We start from the raw sequence: 23,242 nt of genomic DNA on the forward strand, positions 1-23,242 counted from the left end.
TTATTAACCCATGGAACTGACTACCCGCCCAAGCCATAACTGCCAAAACCCTGATGAATTTTAAAATATACCTGGGAAAAGACCATCAGGCAAATGGGGGGACCTTTGACAAACTGCCATCTTCCTGTCCTTGTTGAGGCCACAAGGATTAGTGCTCCTCAGGTAAATCATGTAAAATCAGGTAAAAATCCACTATAGTCTGGCTGGTCCAGCACATCTTGTAAGAACTTGTCTTTAGGTTCCTCTTGAAGACATCCACCTTTCTTCCGGAAATATTTATAATGCTTGCTGGGAGGGTACTGAACAGCTGTGGACCCTGATGTTTAGACAGTGTTCTCTGATTATGCCTTTGGCACCTCTACTCTTCACTGGTTCTACTCTGCATTTCCTTCTGTATCTTTTGCTCCAGTATTTTGTTATTCGACTGTGCAAATTAGGGACTTTGCCTTCCAGTTTCTTCCATGTCTATATTATTTGATACCTTTCTCGTCTCCTATCAAGAGAGAGTACATTTTGAGAGCTTTGAGATGGTCCAATAATTCAGATGTTTTATTGTTTCTATGTGTGTCATATAAGTTCTCTGTATTCCCTCTAATTCAGAGAGCTCTCCTACTCTGAAAGGAGAAATGAATACTGCGCAGACAGGACAGCACCAGTGATTTAAATAGTATTAGCATTACTGTGGGATCTTTGGATTTGAATGTTTTCATAATTCATCTTATCATTTTATCCTATCAACATGTGTAGGCCATGTTGTCAGAATGCCGTCAGAATGCCTGACAGCCAAATACCAGAACATCTGTTGTATGGAGAATTATGTCAGAGCATGTGTTCAGCTGAGGAGCAGAAGAAATGATTCAATACTGCCTCAAGGTTCTGGACATCAACCCCAGCACATGGGAGTCATGTGCTTCGGACCATCGAACATGGAGAAGCAAAGTTATCACAGGGGCCTGTGCAGCAGATAGTATATGGACTGCAGAGGCCCAGAGGAAATGTGCCACATGCAACGCTAGAGCAACCTCCACCTCTGCAGTAGCACCCACCCACATATGTCCCATGTGTGGGTAAGCCTTCCTAACCAAGATTGGTATCATCATCCATCTTCTGACACACAGCCACTGACCTTCAGCCTGACACAGAGGAACCTCGGTTGACGAATGCCCCTCTTTATGAATTTTTCAGAATACGAGCTCAATTTCTTCGTAAAATTTAACTCGGCATTCGAGGTTTGTCTCGGTTCTCGAGTTTGTTGATATGGGTCGACGTGAGTGTGGTTCTTCTCCCGCCTAGTGACGACCGTGCTTGAACTTTTTGTGAAGAAGTTCATTGTTTTTCTACATTTTTTGTTTTTTGAACATAAAAGTAATTATTATATATCATGCCATGGGTCCCAAGAAAGTCAGTGGTAATGTTCAATCTAAGAAAATAGTTGTGAGTAGAGGCAGTAGAAATTGTCTCTTTGTCATTAAGAAAATATATGCAGTATGGAAAGAACTGCAAAGTTTTGTTGAAAAAACTCACCCAGATGAAGCTGTAGCTGACCGTTACATTAAGCTTTCTGTGGGGAGCCCCGTCAGCTCCCTGCTGCTATCGAACTGATATACGCTATATTAGTCTGGGGCTTCATTCAATGAAGTTCTGCCTACCAGGTTCAGTTCTGCCTACTACATGAACCAGAACCTGGCCCTCTCAGAGAGGTGCAGGGAGCAATGGCCCAAGGAAGACTCCTTGTATTTGCGGGGTTATCCCATATCTGCCATCGACCGGTGTCAGGCACCGGTCGATGGCACCCCAGAAAGGTAGGCATCTCAAAACAAATCCCACTTCGTAGGAAATTGCTAAAAACCCAAGACTGAACAGAGAAGCAGAACTCTCCAAAGAAAAGGAAACAAACAAACAAGCAAACGTCATCCACCACCGCCACGTCGTTTGTCTGTGCAGCTCTCCCCCTTCCCCTCAGGAGGGAGAGGGGGAAGCCCTAGACCCTTACGCCGGTTGCCCAACACCTCAGTTTGTAGGCTGAAGCGCTCTGGGGTGGCTGTCAACTCTCTGCACCTGTGGAGGTTTTCCTGCTGTATGTGGTGCAGTGGCCCCGAGTAACATAGTGTACTAGGACTGTATGAACTTAGGACTGCTTTCCTTAACCCTTAAGTTACACAACACATCATATGATGGGTTGAGTGACTTGCTATAAATTGCGCATCCCATCATATGATGGGATGCGCAATTTGGGCCCAGATCCAAATTGTTTTGGGTCTGGGCCCTAGGGTTTGGGCTCAGTGTCCCTGTCTGTTATGCTTGCTCCCACACCTTGTCTCTCGGTTTTTGGTCTGTGTTGACCATTTCCCTGGGGGCTCTGTCTGGGGGCTGTGCTTTGCCTTTCTGTGTTGTATCTCCGCCAGCAAATGTGGTGGTTTGCGCTCCACATTTGCGATGTTTGCTTGTTTGCTTGTTTCCTTGGGATTGTTGGGAGTTTCTACCTCTCATTTCTGTTTTCTGTTTTAGTGTTTTGCCATGTGGAATTTGTTTTGTTATGCCTACATTGCTAGGTGCCTAACCTCGGTCGATGGCAGATAAGGATAACCCCAACCACAAGGGGGTTTTCCAGGGCCATTGCTCCCTGAAACCTCTCTGAAGGGGCCAGGTTCTGGCGCTGGTCCCTGGTAGGTCTGAACTACATAGCTAATGTCCCGGTCTAATATAACGTACATTAGCCTGATAAGCTCCAGGGAGCCTCCGGGGCTCACCCAGAAAATGGCGTTTCATTCCATTCAATGCTATATATAAATAAATAAATAAATAAATAAATAAATGCTGGTTTTTGTTAATATTTAGAATAAATGAACATACAATACTGTAATAATTTTTTTAGGTTCATCGTGTGAAGACTGTGCCCAAGGATATTACCGTGCTGAGCGAGGACCCTTTGGGGGATACTGTGTCCCGTGTCAATGCAATGGTCATGCTGATGTGTGTGATAAACAGACTGGCAAATGCTTGGTAAGTAATTACCTAAGTGTAATTACCTAAGTGTAGTTACAGGATGAGAGCTACGCTCGTGGTGTCCCGTCTTCCCAGCACTCTTTGTCATATAACGCTTTGAAACTACTGACGGTCTTGGCCTCCACCACCTTCTCACTTAACTTGTTCCAACCGTCTACCACTCTATTTGCGAAGGTGAATTTTCTTATATTTCTTCGGCATCTGTGTTTAGCTAGTTTAAATCTATGACCTCTTGTTCTTGAAGTTCCAGGTCTCAGGAAGTCTTCCCTGTCGATTTTGTCAATTCCTGTTACTATTTTGTATGTAGTGATCATATCACCTCTTTTTCTTCTGTCTTCTAGTTTTGGCATATTTAATGCTTCTAACCTCTCCTCGTAGCTCTTGCCCTTCAGTTCTGGGAGCCACTTAGTAGCATGTCTTTGCACCTTTTCCAGTTTGTTGATGTGCTTCTTAAGATATGGGCACCACACAACAGCTGCATATTCTAGCTTTGGCCTAACAAAAGTCATGAACAATTTCTTTAGTATATCGCCATCCATGTATTTAAATGCAATTCTGAAGTTAGAAAGCATAGCATAGGCTCCTTGCACAATATTCTTTATGTGGTCCTCAGGTGATAGTTTTCTATCTAGAACCACTCCTAGATCTCTTTCTTTATCAGAATTCTTTAAAGATTTCTCACATAATATATAGGTTGTGTGGGGTCTATGTTCTCCTATTCCACATTCCATAACATGACATTTATTAACATTAAATTCCATTTGCCAAGTGGTGCTCCATATACTTATTTTGTCCAGGTCTTTTTGAAGGGCATGACAGTCATCTAAATTTCTTATCCTTCCTATTATCTTAGCATCATCAGCAAACATGTTCATATAATTCTGTATACCAATTGGTAGATCATTTATGTACACAATAAACATCACTGGTGCAAGAACTGAACCCTGTGGTACTCCACTTGTGACATTTCTCCATTCTGATACATTGCCTCTGATTACTGCCCTCATTTTTCTATCAGTCAGAAAATTTTTCATCCATGATAGAAGCTTACCTGTCACCCCTCCAATATTTTCCAGTTTCCAGAACAACCTCTTATGTGGAACTCTGTCGAAAGCCTTTTTTAGGTCCAGATAGATGCAGTCAACCCAACCATCTCTTTCCTGTAATATCTCTGTGGCTCGATCATAGAAACTGAGTAAATTCGATACACAGGATCTTCCAGATCGAAAACCATACTGTCTGTCTGATATTATATCATTTCTCTCTAGGTGTTCTACCCATTTAGTTTTGATTAGTTTTTCCAATACTTTCACTATTACACTTGTTAATGATACAGGTCTATAATTGAGGGGGTCTTCCCTGCTGCCACTTTTGTAGATTGGAACTATGTTAGCCTGTTTCCACCCGTCTGCTACGATTCCTGTACACAGGGATGCCTGAAAGATCAGGTGAAGTGGAATGCTGAGCTCAGATGCACATTCTCTCAGAACCCATGGTGAAACGCCATCTGGGCCAGCTGCTTTGTTCTTACCGAGCTCCTTGAGCATTTTTTCCACTTCGTCTCTAGACACCTCTATGTGTTCTATGTTGTTCTCTGGAATTCTTATTGTATCTGGTTCCCTAAAGATTTCATTTTGTACAAACACACTTTGGAACTTTTCGTTTAGTGTTTCACACATTTCCTTTTCATCTTCCGTGAATCTATTTCCCATTTTCAACCTCTGAATATTATCCTTTACCTGCAATTTGTTGTTTATGAATTTATAGAATAGACCTGGTTCTGTTTTACATTTGTCCGCAATCCCTTTTTCAAAATTTCTTTCTGCCTCTCTCCTCACTGCCGTGTAGTTGTTTCTCGCATCTTTGTATCGCTGGTATGTTTGGGGGTTCGGCCTCTTCCTGTATTGATTCCATTTTTGTGTCTTTCGGTCTCTAGCCCTCTCGCAATTTCTATTGAACCAATCCTGTTTCCTAGTTCTGCATCTCTGTTTTGGTATAAATTTTTTTGTGCCTTTATCATATATTTCACAAAACTTGCCATACATCTCATTCACTTCCTTGCCTAGCATCAAGTCTGTCCAATTATACTCACTAAAAAAATTTCTAAGGTCACCATAATGTCCTCTCCTGAAGTCTGGTTTTTCAACTGCTTCAACCTCCTTATTTTCTTCCAGCTTATAACGCATTGCATACTTTATTCCCAAAAAGACATGGTCACTTTTACCCAAGGGAGGAAGGTACTGAATGTCAAATATCTCTTCCTCCTTCCTGGTAAATATCAAATCTAGCATGGAGGGAACGTCCCCTTCCCTCATCCTCGTAGCTTGTTTAACATGTTGATACAAGAATGTTTCCAGGATGAGGTCTACAAATTTACAGGTCCAAAAATCTTCTGTTTTAGCTTCATATGCTTCCCAGTCTATGGATTTCAAGTTGAAGTCACCGACTATCAACAGTCGTGATCTATCGTTATCCGCTCTCGCTATAATCTCTCTCATTATTGTTATAAGACCTTCACGTTTACTATCTAGCTCCTCCTTTGACCATGTGCTGCTTGGCGGTGGACTATATGCATTTATCATCATTAGTTTATCATCCTCATAGCAGATCTCTAGTGCTATTATGTCAACTTCTTGTGGATTGGCAGTCATTATTTCCTTCACCTTTAGGTGTTCTTTTACCAGCACAGCAACGCCACCGCCTTTCCTAATTTTTCTGTCCCGTCTCCAAATTGAGTAGCCCCTTGGGAATATGACCTCATTTAAAATTACATCTTCAAGTTTTGTCTCCGTGAGTGCAACAATGTCTGGTGTCTGCAGCTGTATTACATCACTTAACTCCAGTATCTTCGATCTCACTCCATCTATGTTGGTGTATGCAATCTTCAGGAACTTGTTCCCCCTCTCCTTATTCTTCACTCCCCCTCTCTCTATTGATTTTGTTGGTTTGCCTTTATGTACCACTTTACTGGTTTGCCTACCCCTATCACTTTGTAGAAAAAAGAATTTATTTCTTCTTCATTCCTGCTCTCATTTAAATGTTTTGCCTCGGCGAGGTTCAGTTTCAGCTTCTCTCTATCTTCTTTTGAAAGATCTCGTCTTAATGACCACCCTTTCCCATCCTCATCCCTTTGCAATTTTCTAGCATTCCTTAGTACTTCTTCCATCTGTTTGGCACCGTTTAGGGTGATCCTCAAAGGTCGATCTTTCCCTTTTACGTACCTGCCTATTCTCCTGTAGTCGCACACATTCTCTCTGTTTGTAAGACCTTCCACGAGGCCAACAATTTTATCTACTACTTTAGCTTCTTCTACAGCTCTTTCTGACCTAGATGTTATCGCCTTTTCTTTGCAGCCAAAAATGATCAGGGACTTACTCGTATCTGGGGCATTTAGGTTCAATGTAGGGAAACATCATTACAATGTGTTTTTATATAATTAGTGTTTAATTTGTGAAGTTTGTATTTTGTGCAAGTATAGGAATGTAAATTTATATTTAAGTATATGTTCCTATTTTATTTTGTTGTGGCTTTTCAGTTTTTTTTTTTTACTTATTGTAATTTAATTTTTATATTAGGTGTGATCAGTAAGTTCAAAGACTTCAGAAGATTATTGTGCAAGACTGCTATAAAAGAAGAAGGTTTTCAAAAGTAAACAGCATTATCAGAACTCATAACTAATGTGTCAGATCTTGGCTTCCACAAAGGCACCATTATCTTTTATTTTCATTTGTATCTAGACCAAATATGAATATTTAAAACTCTATGTTAGGTTTTTAAGCTCTGGCAATGTTTTGTAGAAATTGTAATTGAATCAAATAATTTATTATTTAATAAGTATATATTAATAACATATGAACATTAAATGGTTTATTAATAAATATTTTTGCTCGCAGAACTGCCTTCACAATACAGTTGGTGACCATTGTGAAATGTGTGCACCAGGATACCATGGAAAGGCCACACAGGGAACTCCATATGACTGTCTTATCTGTGCCTGTCCAATGCCATCAATTACTAATAAGTGAGTCTGGCTAAAGTTCTGGAATGCTATCGAGATATAAATGGAGAGGTTGATAAATAGGTCTATCATGACACAGGCTGCATGAATGCATGAGCCATAAATCACTAAGAACTCCTTTTGACCTGACCAGGATTCGAACCTCCACCACCCAGGATCATCTCCTGGTGTACAAGGCAATTAGATGATCAATGGTGTATTGGTTACAATATTCCTTGGTAATATGTTCTCTATAGAAACTTTTTCTAGGGTAAGTCTTGTGTGGTTTCCGGAGGCCACTATATGGTGAGTAGGTACCATCTACTCACCATATAGTGGCTGCATCAGCCATAGTTTTATAGGTCTACTGGGGGCCAGGACCGACCCCCCCCCCACCCCCACCCTACAGAAATGCAAGGAGCAATAAAATTTAGTTTCACCACCTTCCTGGGGAAGGCAACCAGAAAGTCATTGAGTCAAAAAGTCCACTGCTGGCTTTAATAGAGACCAAAGCCTTGAAACTCATTGAAAAAATCCTCCAACTATGTAAGCAAATGACTGAATTATCTCAGAACTTATGTAAATTCATTTGCCCCACCTCCCCACTATCTTGGAGGGAAGGAGGAAGTAGCTCACCATCTGCTGGGGCTTAAGTTCACAGTTCTAGTGTTGATCTAATGGTTATAATCCCGGGAGCCTTGCATCGGCTGCTGCGTCGCCAGCTTCCTCTGTGGGTTTCTCAGGGTTCTGAGCCATGGTGCCTCCCCGAGCGCTCGCTCGGTGTGTTTACGGATGCCTCGTCTCTCGGCTGGGGTTTTGTGACAAGTGCTCACCAGGCCGGCCAAGGTCAGTGGGGGTCTGTCCTTCCGTCGAGCTCACAGCAAGGCGCAGGAGTTTGCTGCGGTGTGGCATTCACTTCAGAGGATTTGGGTCGCTTGAGGAGCAACGATCCGACTCCATTCGGACTGCTCCCTGGTAATTCATTGTCTGAACCGCAGGAGTTTGATGGGGTCCATGGTTTTTTGGGGCTGGTCGCTTCAGGTAACTCGTCTGCTGAGTTCTCGGTGTTTGGCTCTCCTGGCGGTACATGTTCAGGGGGGTGTCAAACGTCCTGGCGGACAGCCTGTTTTGGTTCATTCCCCTTTCCAAGGAATGGATGCTCGATGCCGACTTGTTCAGTTGGCTCTGCCAGACGTACGGGCGCCCAAAGGTGGACCTATTCGCATCGGCGTGGTCGAGGCGTCTTCCAGTTTATGTGGCGCCCTTCCCAGACTGCGAGGCCATCAGGGTCAATGCTTTTTGGCTGGACTGGTCGACGCCTTTCGGTTGGACTGGTCGATGCCTTTCGGCTGGACTGGTCGAGGCGGAGTTACCTGTACCTCTTCCCTCCGATCCGGTTGTTGCTCCAGATCCTAGCTCGGTTGGAGACTTGCCAAGGGAGAGTAGTCCTATTGGCTCCTTGGTGGCCAGGCCAGCCTTGGTTTCAGGCGCTTCTTGCTCGATGTCCGAATCCGAGGGTCTTCCCACGGCTCCGCCTCTTTCAGCAGATCGGTCCGGACTGTTATGTGGCTGGTTCGATCTTCTCCTCCACTCTTCGTGTCTGGTCTTTATGACGCGAGTGTATCACCACTTGTATGGTGATCAGGTGGCTTAGTTGATGGTGTCCCACCTGCGAGTTTCGTCTAGATGGCAGTATGAAATTTCCTGGGGATCCTTTCAACAATTTTTGTCTCTTCGTACGTTGTCTTCGATTTCTGATCGGGTTGTTTTGTCCTTCCGCTTCTAGTTGTTTCAGGACCTTCATCTTGTGTCAAATATTGTCGTCTCATTTCGTGCGGGGCTGGAAGAGCCGCTGCAGCTTGCTTTCGGGGTGGATGTCATTTCTGCTCCATTCTGCAAGCTTTCTCGGGCATTGTTTCACCTCTGGCCTGCTCATGCGTCGCCTGAGCCGTCCTGGTCGTTGGACCAAGTGCTCTCTTTTCTCTCTTCTCCTCAGTTTGTGGCGGCCCCCTCAGTTCAGGACTGTTTTTATAAGGCTCTTTTCTTGTTGGCATTGGCCTCTGGGGGTCAGGTCGGGGAGCTTCATGCTCTCCTCCGGCGCAGGGGTTTCTGCTCTTTCGGTTCTGGTGGTTATTTCGTTCGTTTGCATCCTTCTCCTTCTTGTGAAAAATCAGTCTGCTGCTTTCCGGAGGGGTCCTTGGGTTGTTGATGCTTGGTTGGTTTGGCCAGGGGTGCATCATGTTTTGTGTCCAGTTGCAGCTCTTTGCCGGTATCTGCTGCGCTTCATGGCCTCCGTGGCAGGGGGACACGCTTTGGCTGGACCCAGTTTCCCTTCGTCCCTGTTCTAAGGCGCGGGTCTCCCAGGTCGTCCCTAGGATTATTCGGTCCAGCCAGCCTGTGGTCTATCCCCGTGCCCATGACGTTCGTAAGTTCGCAGCTTTGGCTGCTGTTTTTGGGAATATATCTTGGGCTGACATTTGGGCATGGGGCTTATGGAGGTCGATCAGGTTCCTGGCTGCACGGTATCTCGTTTATGATAGGTAATTACACTTAGGTAATTACTAAGTGCAGTTACAGGATGAGAGCTACGCTCATGGTGTCCCGTCTTCCCAGCACTCTTTGTCATATAATGCTTTGAAACTGACAGGGTAGTGGGCCTTCTTGGGTGTGTGTAGCCTTGGGTCGCACATTGCAGCCATTTGAATCGACTTCGAGTTGAGGAGTGAGTGACGACCGCCTCCCGGGTAAGTCCCTCTTTTTCTTTATCCTTGGTTTGGTAGCTCCGGGGAGCCGAAGGGGCTCTTCACAGAAAACCAGCGTTGAATGTAATGAAACGCCATTTTCTGGGTGAGACACGGAGATTCCCCTGCATCCCTCCCCTCCCTACCTCCGGTTGGTGGTTTTTTCGCATTTTTGATACTCAGCCTCTGAACTGAGGAGAGTTGCCGGCGTAGAGGTCTGCCCCCCCCCCCCCCTGTCCCCCTCCAGGGATGGGGGGAGGGCAGACGAATGTGCGCCGTTTGTGGTGACATCATAGTACTTGTTTCCTTGGTTTTGATTGGGGAGTTCTGTTGCTAGTTCGGCCTTTGGTTTGCAAATTATTTGATCAGCAGTATTTTGTTTTGGAATTCCTACCTTTCTGGGTGCCTGACCTGGTAGATGGCAGACAAAGACTGCTTCCAATTACACGGGGGTGTCTTTAGGTCATTGCTCCTTGTAGCTTTCTTGAGGAGGCCAGGTTCTGGCTCTGGTCCCCAGTAGGCCTAGAACTCCTTCAATTGACTGTTGCCACAGTCTAATATATACACATCAGCCCAGTATAGCTCCGGGGAGCCTCCGGGTCTCACCCAGAAAATGGCGTTTCATTACATTCAACGCTGGTTTTTTTAAAATAGGGGTGAGATTTGCATATTTCCAATCTAGAGGGACTGCCCTTTGGTCCAGAGGGGTATCACCTTTCATTGACTGACTCCCATGTTAGGAACCATTTATGCTATTCAAAGTTCCAATGATTTTTTTGTATATATCAGAAAATCAAACTAATTTTGGGTGAGCAGTTAGAGGGTTAGAGAACCAGGACTTTTCAACACTCCTTCTAAACATAAGGAGCATAAATGTGATTCATATGTTAAACTGTTTACAGCAGTGTCTAACAGCCTGGTTGGCTAGACCACCAACTAGAAAGTGTGGTAAAAAACTGGGCCACAGGGTCATTGGCCCCTGTTGGCCCTGTTCATCCAGGGGTTATTGGTCCATAACCAACAAAGGATAGACAAATGGTAGGTAGAGATAAGATGGGCAAAAAGAATATAAGGAAGAAAAAAGGGGCATCGGTATTTGAAAGAATATTTGTATTTGTATTGTGAAGTATTACATTACAGGAGATTTGGATACCTTCCTCAATTCCTCTTGTGCAGTTGAACCATACTTAGTTTAATTTTTGCTATTTTCCCAACTATATATTGTCACATTTCCATTTTATGTTATTTTATGGATATAATACAAGACCTTCCCAATTTTTCCAGCTTTGCAGAGAGTTGTGATTTTCTGGATGATGGGTTCTCCATAAGATGTGACTGCCAAGAGGGATACATTGGGGATCGGTGTGAGCGTTGCGCTGCAGGCTATTATGGTCAGCCAGAAATTTTAGGTAATTTTGAAGTATTTATTGATTTATTTATTTATGTACGAGAAGGAACATTGGGTTGTGAAAGTACATACATTAGTGATTTATACATTCTTGCATCGCCAATACTAGTAATACTAACATGCATAGCATTTCAGGCAAGTCCCTAAGCTAACCAATAATTGTATTGATAGGTACATTATAACAGAATTAGAATACTGTACAACATAATAACTGCATTATATATTGTATAATAAATTATAATGATGAAGTTCTATTTTTTAATCATAAACTGGGAACAACATGAGTTAGCAGCACAAGATGGGATTCAATGAAGATGAAATTAGGAATGTTTTCGTTCTACTTTTGAATAAAGTACGGGTTGAAATTTATTTTTTTAATTTATTATGGAGTGTTCCATATACTGGGTTCTTTTATTTGCATGGTAGGTTTGCACAGATTTAGTCTGACTCTGGGAATATCAAAAGAGAGATTTATTTCTGGTGTGATGCTCATTGGATTTATTACATCCTTTTAGGAAGAGTTTTAAAATCAGATTAGAATTTATGCATAAGGTTTTGTAAGTGTTAATAGCACAAGATAATGTGTGGAGTGAGTGTATGTTTAGCAAGTTTAGGGATTTGAACAGAGGAGCTGTGTTTTATCTGAAAACATAATTTTTTATAGTTCTGATAGCAGATCTTAGCTTGGTGATGAAATTAAATATTTAGTTCAATTAAACCTCTTCCATATACAGTGAAACCTCAGTTCTCATAAGACCCAGTTCTCGTTATTTGCGATACTCGTAGAAAATTTCTCCGAAAAAGTTGATTCGGTACTCGTTATTTGTCTCGGTGTTTGGAACTCATTTATAAACATCCAGGTCCACCAAGCACATGGCATCATGGCAAGATGCACCTCAGTTTTCCAGAGTCCTGCTGAGGTGCCAACCGTGCTTGAATTCTTTACCTCTTCTTCTCTTCTTCTCTTCTTCCCCCCCCCCCCCTCCTCACCCTCACCATATACGAATACCTCTCTTCCTCCCTCCCTCCCCTCCCTCCTCACCATCTCCCATACGCCAACAATATTCCTCAGTAAGGGTAAAGTGCAGTTAAAAGTACACTTATTTTCTGTGGGGAGCCCCTACGGCTCCCTGGAGCTTATCGGGCTAATGTATGTTATATTAGACTGGGACATTAGCTAAGGAGTTCAGACCTACCAGGGACCAGCGCCAGAACCTGGCCCCTTCAGAGAGGTTTCAGGGAGCAATGGCCCTGGAAAACCCCCTTGTGGTTGGAGTTTTCCTTATCTGCCATCGACCGGGGTTAGGCACCCAGAAAGGTAGGCATAACAAAACAAACCCCACATGGTAAAAAACTAAAACAAAAAACCGAACAGGGAGGTAGAAACTCTCTATAATCCCAAGGAAACAAGCAAACATCACACTTTACTGCCACGCCAATCGTCCGCGCAGCCCTCCCAGCCCCGCACCTACCGCGTTGGCTGCCTAGCATCAGTTCAGAAGCTAAGCTTCAACCAACGCGAAAAAACCACTGACCGGTGGGAGGGAGGGTTGCCAGGGAGCCTCCGGGGTTCACCCAGAAAATGGCGTTTCATTACATTCAACACTGGTTTACTGTGGGGAGCACCTATGGCTTCCTGGAGCTTCATACCCAGCGAGAAGGAAAAGAAAGGCCTTATCCGGGAGGCGGCCCGCCACAAACTCAGCAACACGAAGTCGAGACAACAGGCTGCAACCTGCAACCCAAGGCAACAATAGGTCCTTGGGGCTCCCCCTCCCCCTCTCGGGGCTGGGAGGGCTGCGAGGATGATTGCGGGGCAGTAAAGTTTGATGTTTGCTTGTTTGCTTGTTTCCTTGGGATTGTAGGGAGTTTCTACCTCATTGTTTGTTTTTTTGTTTTAGTTTTTTACCATGTGGGGTTTGTTTTGTTATGCCTACCTTTCTGTGTGCCTAACCCCGGTCGATGGCAGATAAGGAAAACCCCAACCACAAGGGGGTTTTCCAGGGCCATTCCTCCTTGAAACCTCTCTGAAGGGGTCAGGTTCTGGCGCTGCTCCCTGGTAGGTCTGAACTCCTTAGCTAATGTCCCGGTCTAATAGAATATACATTAGCCCGATAAGCTCCAGGGAGCCTCCGGGGCTCACCCAGAAAATGGCGTTATTACATTCAACGCTGGTTTTATTTATGGTTTATATTTATATCTAATTTGTGTATAAAAAATATGAGTAGTATTATGTATAAAATGTATTTTTAATTAATATTTCTGGGGGAAGCCCCGTCGGCTCCCCGGAGCTGAATGAATAAGTATAACTTTCTGGCATCAGTCAATGTGCATGAAGGTCTTGCCTACTAGGGACCATGAGCCAGAACCTGGTCCCCACAAGATAGGCACGAGGAGCAATGGCCTATAGAAGCCCCCGTGTGGTTGGGAGCATTCTGTGTCTGCCATCGACCGGATCTGGCATCAAGAACGGTAGGCGCCCCAAAACAAACCCTTATTCTGGTGAAACTATTGCTACCCAAAGTCAAACGAGTGGACAGAACCCCCCAAACAAAAATTAACAAATGAATATGACGTCATCATGTTGCTGCACTGCTGTCTGTGCAACCCCACCTCCCTGGGAGAGGGAAGGGGGAGCCCCATACCTCCATGCCGGCGATCCACCCTTCAGTTCTCATGCTGATGTGCTACTGGCATGGTCTTGTGCCTCTGGCGCCAGCAATTTGTCTCAGATTCTGTGCCTTGTGGTGTGGACTGTCTCTACTGGTAGTGTGCGTGCCAGGAGAAATATTCTTCAGTACTCGGGCTGCATGCACTTAGGGCCACCTTCCATTGGTGTCCTACAAGTACTACCGTTTGGGCCACCTTCCACAAGTCACCTTGGGATCTACCCCCACTGTGCCTTTTGCTGCTCGGTACTTAGCTGCCCATGGAGTCAACTGGGGTCTTTGTTGCCCATGTTTGCCTCTGGGTAGGGGTAGTTTCAACACTGGTAAGTGCACGGGGTACTGCACAGCTAGTGTTCACCTCTTGCAGTGGCTGGCTCTGTTCCACTCGGGTATGTTGTCCTCTTGCAGGGTTTTGCTTTTGTTTTTGTTTTCCTGCCTGGTGAAGGGGTCTGCCTCGGTGGTGCCACCTTCTGTATTGGGGTGTATATATATATCTATCATTATATCTATTCTCAGTTTTTGTGTCATTGGTGGTACCCCTTGCTAGGCCTCCTGTGAGTAAACACATCCCAGGGGTTCAGCTAGTAGCAGAGTGTTTGGTAGTCTTGGGCGATCCTTGTGACCCTTGAGTCTCCTCTCGCTTTATGCGAGTCGGAAGGTTGCTCTTTCCCCTTGTCTCTGGGGGGACAATCACCAGTTCTGCCTCTGCCATGTTGCCTGTTGGGATGGTGATTCTTTTGACCCGGAGTCGTACAATGTTTGTTGTCTGTACATGCTCCAGTTCACCTAAGCTACTGATCATGCTAGGGTGTAGGTGGCAGCTGTGTTGCATGCTAGTTTTTGGTTGCTGCAAGGTGCTAGGTTAGTTGCTTCCCCGGATGTCCCGAGACTGCCATGTTTTGGTTTTAGAGACCCGGTCTCAGGGGTGGGAGTTGCTTGAGCTCTGGTTCCATCCTCCCTTCCCCTTTGTCCTTCCCATTCTGTTGTCCATCCGGTTTCACCCCCCTTGCTTCCAGCTCCGAAGCATCTGAGGGTTTCGGAGTCAGGGCAGGGTTTAGTTGGTGTTGAGACTCGGGCAGTCTTGGTGGAGTCCCCTTCCAGAGTGGCGGCTGAGGCAATCGAGCCTAGTCCTCCTGCCGGAGCTTCTGGGTTTGACCAGTGGGGCCCCCTCCCTTTCGTTCCTGCTTTTCGGCTGCTTCTGCCTCCTTCTGGGGGTTCGGGGCAGGAGGGGCATGCCTCATCTCCTGCGCCCTGTCAAGTCGTCTTGGAGTGGGCTCGCTTGGGTGTGGTCAAAACGTCCTCATCCCTCAGGTGGATCTCCCACCTGTTTCTGGTCAGGAAACGGGACTGTGCAGACCTCCGGTTCATTCTGGACTTGTCTCGTTGGAGCCTGTGGGTTTATTGCTCCTTCTTTCCGATGACTACTCTGTCCCAGGTCCATCTTCTGTTGGAGCCGGGTGCTCAGATGGTGTCCCTGGACCTCCAGGATGCATATTGGCACGTCCCGATTCATCCGTGGTTTAGGGACTGGCACGGTTTTGTGGCTGGACATCAAGGTTACTGTTTTAATTGCCTGATTCTGGCGCATCGTGTACTCACAAGCCTTACTCGGGTCATGGTGGCCCGTCTGCATCTGTTAGGCATTCAGATTCTGGCCTACCTTGATAACTGGCTGGTTTGGACTCCCATCCTGTTCGCATGTCTGCTCGCCAGGGATTTGGTTCTTTCCCAGCTCACCGCCGGTTTCGGGTTTTTGGTGAACTGGCTTAAGTCTCGTCTGGTTCCCTCTCAGGTTCAGTCTTGGCTGGGTCTTGTGTGGGACGCTCGGACCACTTCCTTGTCTCTTCTTCCGGCGGCTCTGCTTCATCTGCGTTCTTACCTTCGTCTGTTTCTGAGGGGCTCCCAGGTAACACGGCGGTTGCTCAAGGGGTTGTGTGGGAGCCTGAACTTTGCCATGGTGGTCTATCTGCCATGTCAGGTGTGGCCTTATCGGCTGTTATGGTTCATTCAGGGACGCCCCTTCCACCTCTCTCGCGACTACTGGGTTATGCCTCCAGGGGCTGTACGTCGATTGCTGCATCACCGGCTTCCTCTTTGGTTTTTTTGGGGTTCAGTGCCTTGGCGCCTACCATAGCCCTTCCTCGATGTGTTCACAGATGCGTCATCTTGTGGCTGGGGCTTTGTGACCAGTGCTCACCAGGCCGGCCAGGGGCGGTGGGTTCCATCCCTCCGTTAGGCTCACAGCATGGTGCGGGAGTTTGCCGCTGTGTGGATGTCGCTGTGGAGAATTCAGGTCTCTCGCATATCGACGGTCCGGCTCCAATCGGAATGTTCCCAGTAGTTCATTGCTTGAACTGCAGGGGTTCGATGCAGTCCTTGGCTCTTGGGGACTGGTCGCTTCGGGTGACTCATCTGCTGAGTTTTCGGGGTTTGGCTCTCCTGGCGGTTCATGTTCGGGGGGTGTCCAATGTCCTGGCGGATGGCCTGTCCCAGTTCATTCCCCTGTCCATGGAATGGATGGTCGACAACAACTCGTTTTGTTGGCTCTGCCAGACGTTTGGGCCTCCGGAAGTGGATCTCTTTGTGTCGGCGTTGTCGAGGCATCTCCCGGTATATGTGGTGCCCTTCCCTGACTGCGAGGCCATCGGGGTCGATGCCTTCAGGCAGGACTGGGCGAGGTGGAGTTACCTGTTACCTTCCTCCCGGTTCAGCTGTTGTTCCAAGTCCTGGCTCGCTTGGAGACTTACAGGGCAGAGTGGTCCTCTTGGCCTCTTGATTGCCGGCTCAGCCTTGGTTTTAGGTGCTGCTTGCTCTGTGTCTAAACCCAAAGGTCTTCTAATGGCTCTGCCTCTTTCAGAAGATCAGTCCTGGCCGTTACGAGGCTGGTTTGCTCTTCTCCTCGAGTCTTCACGTCTGGTCTCTCTGACTCAAGTCTATCACCATTTGTATGGGGCGCAGGTGACTTCATTGTTAGTCTCCCATCTGCGTTGGTCTCCTGGTAAGTTGCAATGATAAGCTGCAATTTGTGGGCATTTCGGGTCATTTCTTGCGGCCTGCGGCAGCATTGGATGGCCCCTCCTCCTTCGGGGGATTCACGACTGGCGGGGCAGGCCTCTTCTCCTGTGTTGGCGACAGCCCTCTGTCGGGTCATCTTGGAGTGGGTGCATTGGGTGTGGTCAAAATGACAACGTCTCTCAGGTGGGTTTCCCACCAGTTTCCAGTGCCGAACCAGGACTGTGTGGACTTGTGGTTCATTCTGGATTTGTCTGAACCCCTGGGGTTTCTTGCCCCTCCTTTCGGATGACCACTCTGTCCTAAGTCTGGCTTCTGTTGGAGCCAGGCTCTTGGATGGTGTCCCCTGGACCTCAAGGACACGTATTGGCGCATCCCGATTCATCTGGGGTTCAGGGACTGGCTTGGTTTTATTGTGGACGTCTCGGATATCACTTTCGTTGTCTCCCATTCAGGTTGAAGCAGGTTCCTCACATGTTCACACACCTCGCATGGGTTGTGGTGGCCCATCTGCATCTTTTAGGTGTTCATTTCACCTGTTCCTTGTTTATCTTTGGTCTGTTTTGTTTTGTGGGAGGACTGGTTTTTGTTCATAAGAACATATGTTCCTTTGGTCATGGTGGGCATTTTTTTTATTTTGAGACATCTGCTAAGTCCTTCATTTTGGATGAACGACTGAGGGCCTGCAAGTAGCCCTCAGGCTGGTGTTCTCTTGAGTGCTTACGACCTTGTCTGCTCTGTTTTCTGTTCCTTGGTGTTGCTCTTCTCCTTGTTTAGGGGTTCCTGGCTTTTGCTTTCCTCTGCCTCCTCTTATGTCCCCCTTGTCCCCAGCAAAAGAGCCACCCATGGAGCTCTCCCAGAAACACATCATTGAATATTTTGACGTCTGTTTCTCTTGGGTCCAAGGTGGCTCCCTGAAGCCTCCTGTCCCTTTCAGATACTTTGGTTTACTTGAATTAGCAGTTTTTGATACTGCCACCTAGTGTTGGGGAAGGGAATTAGTTGTGGAACGATCTGACTGGATTGTATTTTGTTTTGTTTATTTTCTTTTGCCTTATTGTTGCCTGTTTGTCTGTTGTATCTTGCCCTCACCTTCTAGTGGTTATTTTCTTGGTTAGAGTGATCTAATATCCTCTGCTCTTTATGAAGGGACCAGGTTTTGGCTTCTGGTCTCCAGTATTAATATTAATGACATGCAAGGGCCTTGTGCAACTTGACAGGTGTGGAGCTCTCCAGAGCAGCTAGCAACAGGGTGCCACCTGGAACCCACCAGAAAGAGGAATTTAATTACATTCAATGCTGGGTCTTTTCTTTGAATTAATGTGGTGATCTAGTACCAAATTCCCTTGGCTTCTTTTGAGATGGACAAGATTTTCATCCTGGCTATTAGTTGTCACTTGTGAACCTTTGAGCCTGGTGTTGTCCCCAGTGTTTGCCAGTGTCAAGTGAATAGTTTAGGGAGCCATCAAGGGACCATTTAGAAAGAATAATTTTATTACATTCAGTTTTGGAGTTTTTCACTCTCATTTACTAAAATTTCTGCTTCACAGTTGTCCATTTTAACCCATTTCAATCATTGTCAAAGTCATAATCATATTGGCTAATTTTTTCAGGTGATAGGTGTGAAACCTGTGAATGCAATGAAAACATAGATACAAGAGATCCTTATGCCTGTGATGACATCACTGGACGTTGCCTGGTTTGCCTCAATAATACATATGGCAATTCTTGTGAACGATGTGCTCCTGGATATTATGGCGATGCCATTACTCTTAAAAACTGTGAAAGTAAGTGAAATATTTTGTTTTAAAATTAGTTTTCTCAAAGTAACCCTACATGTACCACTGCCACCACATACAAATATTCATCACCACAAGGGAAGAGAAGTCCCACTAAACTTGGGATGCACAAAATAAGGGAGACATCAAGAAAATAGAATATGAAATTCCTTAGGAGTTTAACACATTAACAAATGTCTTTTAGTGTTTGCATGAAATCAAGTGTTCCCCAAAAATTCTTTTTTCTTTGTAAAACGATAAATTCCCTTCCCTGAACATGCCTATGTAAAAATAAATACCAAATTCCACTTACTTTGGCTGTGGGGACATGGACAAGGTGCGCTGTGATGTCATCAGGGACTGGTCGCTCGTGTGTGACACGCCCAGAGACGATCCCACAGGTCATTCAAGCACCAGGAGTTGCCACAAATATATTTTCAATTATTTGTTCTATGTATTTCCAATGTGGTTTTATTTGTTTTTTATCGTATATGATGCATATTTGTGTTCTTTACAATATGTATACAGAAGAACGTTCATAATGTTCCATGGAACTGTGATACATGTGTCAGTAATGTGTCCACAATAAATGTTTATTGTCGCAATATTACCTGTTAAAAATTCACTAAAATTACAAGATGTACAGTTTCACACACTGTTTACACAGTAACACACTGTATTACACACTCAGTATTTCAGAAGTGAGTAATAATCAATGAAGTAGTCCATGGTACACAGTACTTTGCTCTTGTTGCACCAGGTACAGATAGATTTTCGCTTTATGTTTCTTTGTTCTGTGTGCTTGCAAATAACGCACTCACATACACCCTTGGCTTTAGTACTTGTAGGTGATATGTAGCCAAGCTTGTAAAGCGTAAGGTAGTCTTGAAAAGATTATAGGAAAAGATCAATTTGTAAGGTAGTCATGAAAAGATCGCTTTGTAAGGTCCCACGCAGGAAGAGATTCAACCAGCCTCAAAGAATGTCCATTATTCAAAAGGTGACACCCCTAGGGTCAACACTTGCAGCAGAGGAGCTCCAGCATATTTCAACAATCCTAAGTATTGTAGTACAGGTTGATGGTAGTGAGTGGTGTCCCAGAGAACATAAAGGTATAGTGCTCTTGAAAAATAGGTGAGATAACAGGAAAGTGCTAAGGGAAGTGAAAAATCGGATGAGAAAAAGTTGCCCTAGTGTTTACAGTGCAGAGAAGAACATTCAAGATGGCCACTGGCAAGGGGAAAAACAAAACAGAGCTTGATTTTGAGGGATTCAATGAAGAAAGCATTGATATTAGTAGTCTACATAACAAGTTGGTAAATTTAGATACCATAGTGAACTCTCATGTAGAAATAATTAGTAAATTGAAAGAAAGTAATGACCATTTGAATAGCAAAGTTTTATGTCTTGAGGGTTTAGTGAAAGACTTGCGCAAGGATAAGAATCAATTGGAAACAAATTGCAAAGCCATGGAAGAAGAAAATAAACTCTTAAAAATAGCTTTGGAAGAAGTTAAAGTAAATTTAAACATAAATGACTACAATAGGTTAGGCAAGGAAATTCAACAGGAGAAACAGCTTTTGTCAGCACAGATGGAGGAAGTTACACAGGGAATAGAACAGTGCAAGAAAGATATGCAACTCACTTATGCACAAGTGGCCAAGGAGAAGGAAAAAATAGAAGAAGCAGTAAAGGAAGTCAAACACTGCAGCAACCAAGATAAAACAAACATTAGGCTAGAAGTGAGGAAAGAATTGGCATCTAACCCGAAGTTGGTGCAAAACACAGTTGATCGGAGTAAGTCCCTGATCATTTTTGGCTGCAAAGAAAAGGCGATAACATCTAGGTCAGAAAGAGCTGTAGAAGAAGCTAAAGTAGTAGATAAAATTGTTGGCCTCGTGGAAGGTCTTACAAACAGAGAGAATGTGTGCGATTACAGGAGAATAGGCAGGTACGTAAAAGGGAAAGATCGACCTTTGAGGATCACCCTAAACGGTGCCAAACAGATGGAAGAAGTACTAAGGAATGCTAGAAAATTGCAAAGGGATGAGGATGGGAAAGGGTGGTCGTTAAGACGAGATCTTTCAAAAGAAGACAGAGAGAAGCTGAAACTGAACCTCGCCGAGGCAAAACATTTAAATGAGAGCAGGAATGAAGAAGAAATAAATTCTTTTTTCTACAAAGTGATAGGGGTAGGCAAACCAGTAAAGTGGAACATAAAGGCAAACCAACAAAATCAATAGAGAGAGGGGGAGTGAAGAATAAGGAGAGGGGGAACAAGTTCCTGAAGATTGCATACACCAACATAGATGGAGTGAGATCGAAGATACTGGAGTTAAGTGATGTAATCGATACTGGAGTTAAGTGATGTAATACAGCTGCAGACACCAGACATTGTTGCACTCACGGAGACAAAACTTGAAGATGTAATTTTAAATGAGGTCATATTCCCAAGGGGCTACTCAATTTGGAGACGGGACAGAAAAATTAGGAAAGGCGGTGGCGTTGCTGTGCTGGTAAAAGAACACCTAAAGGTGAAGGAAATAATGATTGCCAATCCACAAGAAGTTGACATAATAGCACTAGAGATCTGTTATGAGGATGATAAACTAATGATGATAAATGCATATAGTCCACCGCCAAGCAGCACATGGTCAAAGGAGGAGCTAGATAGTAAACGTGAAGGTCTTATAACAATAATGAGAGAGATTATAGCGGGAGCGGATAACGATAGATCACGACTGTTGATAGTCGGTGACTTCAACTTGAAATCCATAGACTGGGAAGCATATGAAGCTAAAACAGAAGATTTTTGGACCTGTAAATTTGTAGACCTCATCCTGGAAACATTCTTGTATCAACATGTTAAACAAGCTACGAGGATGAGGGAAGGGGACGTTCCCTCCATGCTAGATTTGATATTTACCAGGAAGGAGGAAGAGATATTTGACATTCAGTACCTTCCTCCCTTGGGTAAAAGTGACCATGTCTTTTTGGGAATAAAGTATGCAATGCGTTATAAGCTGGAAGAAAATAAGGAGGTTGAAGCAGTTGAAAAACCAGACTTCAGGAGAGGACATTATGGTGACCTTAGAAATTTTTTTAGTGAGTATAATTGGACAGACTTGATGCTAGGCAAGGAAGTGAATGAGATGTATGGCAAGTTTTGTGAAATATATGATAAAGGCACAAAAAAATTTATACCAAAACAGAGATGCAGAACTAGGAAACAGGATTGGTTCAATAGAAATTGCGAGAGGGCTAGAGACCGAAAGACACAAAAATGGAATCAATACAGGAAGAGGCCGAACCCCCAAACATACCAGCGATACAAAGATGCGAGAAACAACTACACGGCAGTGAGGAGAGAGGCAGAAAGAAATTTTGAAAAAGGGATTGCGGACAAATGTAAAACAGAACCAGGTCTATTCTATAAATTCATAAACAACAAATTGCAGGTAAAGGATAATATTCAGAGGTTGAAAATGGGAAATAGATTCACGGAAGATGAAAAGGAAATGTGTGAAACACTAAACGAAAAGTTCCAAAGTGTGTTTGTACAAAATGAAATCTTTAGGGAACCAGATACAATAAGAATTCCAGAGAACAACATAGAACACATAGAGGTGTCTAGAGACGAAGTGGAAAAAATGCTCAAGGAGCTCGGTAAGAACAAAGCAGCTGGCCCAGATGGCGTTTCACCATGGGTTCTGAGAGAATGTGCATCTGAGCTCAGCATTCCACTTCACCTGATCTTTCAGGCATCCCTGTGTACAGGAATCGTAGCAGACGGGTGGAAACAGGCTAACATAGTTCCAATCTACAAAAGTGGCAGCAGGGAAGACCCCCTCAATTATAGACCTGTATCATTGACAAGTGTAATAGTGAAAGTATTGGAAAAACTAATCAAAACTAAATGGGTAGAACACCTAGAGAGAAATGATATAATATCAGACAGACAGTATGGTTTTCGATCTGGAAGATCCTGTGTATCGAATTTACTCAGTTTCTATGATCGAGCCACAGAGATATTACAGGAAAGAGATGGTTGGGTTGACTGCATCTATCTGGACCTAAAAAAGGCTTTCGACAGAGTTCCACATAAGAGGTTGTTCTGGAAACTGGAAAATATTGGAGGGGTGACAGGTAAGCTTCTATCATGGATGAAAAATTTTCTGACTGATAGAAAAATGAGGGCAGTAATCAGAGGCAATGTATCGGAATGGAGAAATGTCACAAGTGGAGTACCACAGGGTTCAGTTCTTGCACCAGTGATGTTTATTGTGTACATAAATGATCTACCAGTTGGTATACAGAATTATATGAACATGTTTGCTGATGATGCTAAGATAATAGGAAGGATAAGGAATTTAGATGACTGTCATGCCCTTCAAGAAGACCTGGACAAAATAAGTATATGGAGCACCACTTGGCAAATGGAATTTAATGTTAACCCCTTAACTGCGTTGCCTCCAAATGTGACACCCCCGCAGTGCGCAGGAAATAAATTCTCTGGAAAAAATTATTTTTTCTTTTTAAAGTGTCAAAAACCCTTCCCTCATTATGGGTATGTAAAAAAAAAGTCGAAATTGTACATACTTTGGCTGCAATGGGGTCCGGAAGTTGGGGCG

At 44.5% G+C, this 23,242-nt stretch overlaps 1 protein-coding gene across 5 annotated transcripts in view; it reads left to right on the forward strand.

Annotated features, from left to right (window-relative positions):
- Positions 1–23,242, forward strand: part of LanA (laminin subunit alpha) — a 550,694-nt gene that overhangs the window by 220,108 nt on the left and 307,344 nt on the right. For all 5 annotated transcript variants that reach the window (XM_069308774.1, XM_069308775.1, XM_069308777.1 and 2 more), the window contains 4 exons: positions 2,876–3,003; positions 6,900–7,027; positions 11,029–11,153; positions 18,447–18,620. In XM_069308774.1, coding sequence (XP_069164875.1) covers positions 2,876–3,003; positions 6,900–7,027; positions 11,029–11,153; positions 18,447–18,620 — 555 coding nt within the window. The remainder of the gene's footprint in view (positions 1–2,875; positions 3,004–6,899; positions 7,028–11,028; positions 11,154–18,446; positions 18,621–23,242) is intronic.

This window comes from Procambarus clarkii, chromosome 63 (assembly GCF_040958095.1).
Source record: "Procambarus clarkii isolate CNS0578487 chromosome 63, FALCON_Pclarkii_2.0, whole genome shotgun sequence".
In the NCBI taxonomy this organism is placed as follows: domain Eukaryota; kingdom Metazoa; phylum Arthropoda; class Malacostraca; order Decapoda; family Cambaridae; genus Procambarus; species Procambarus clarkii.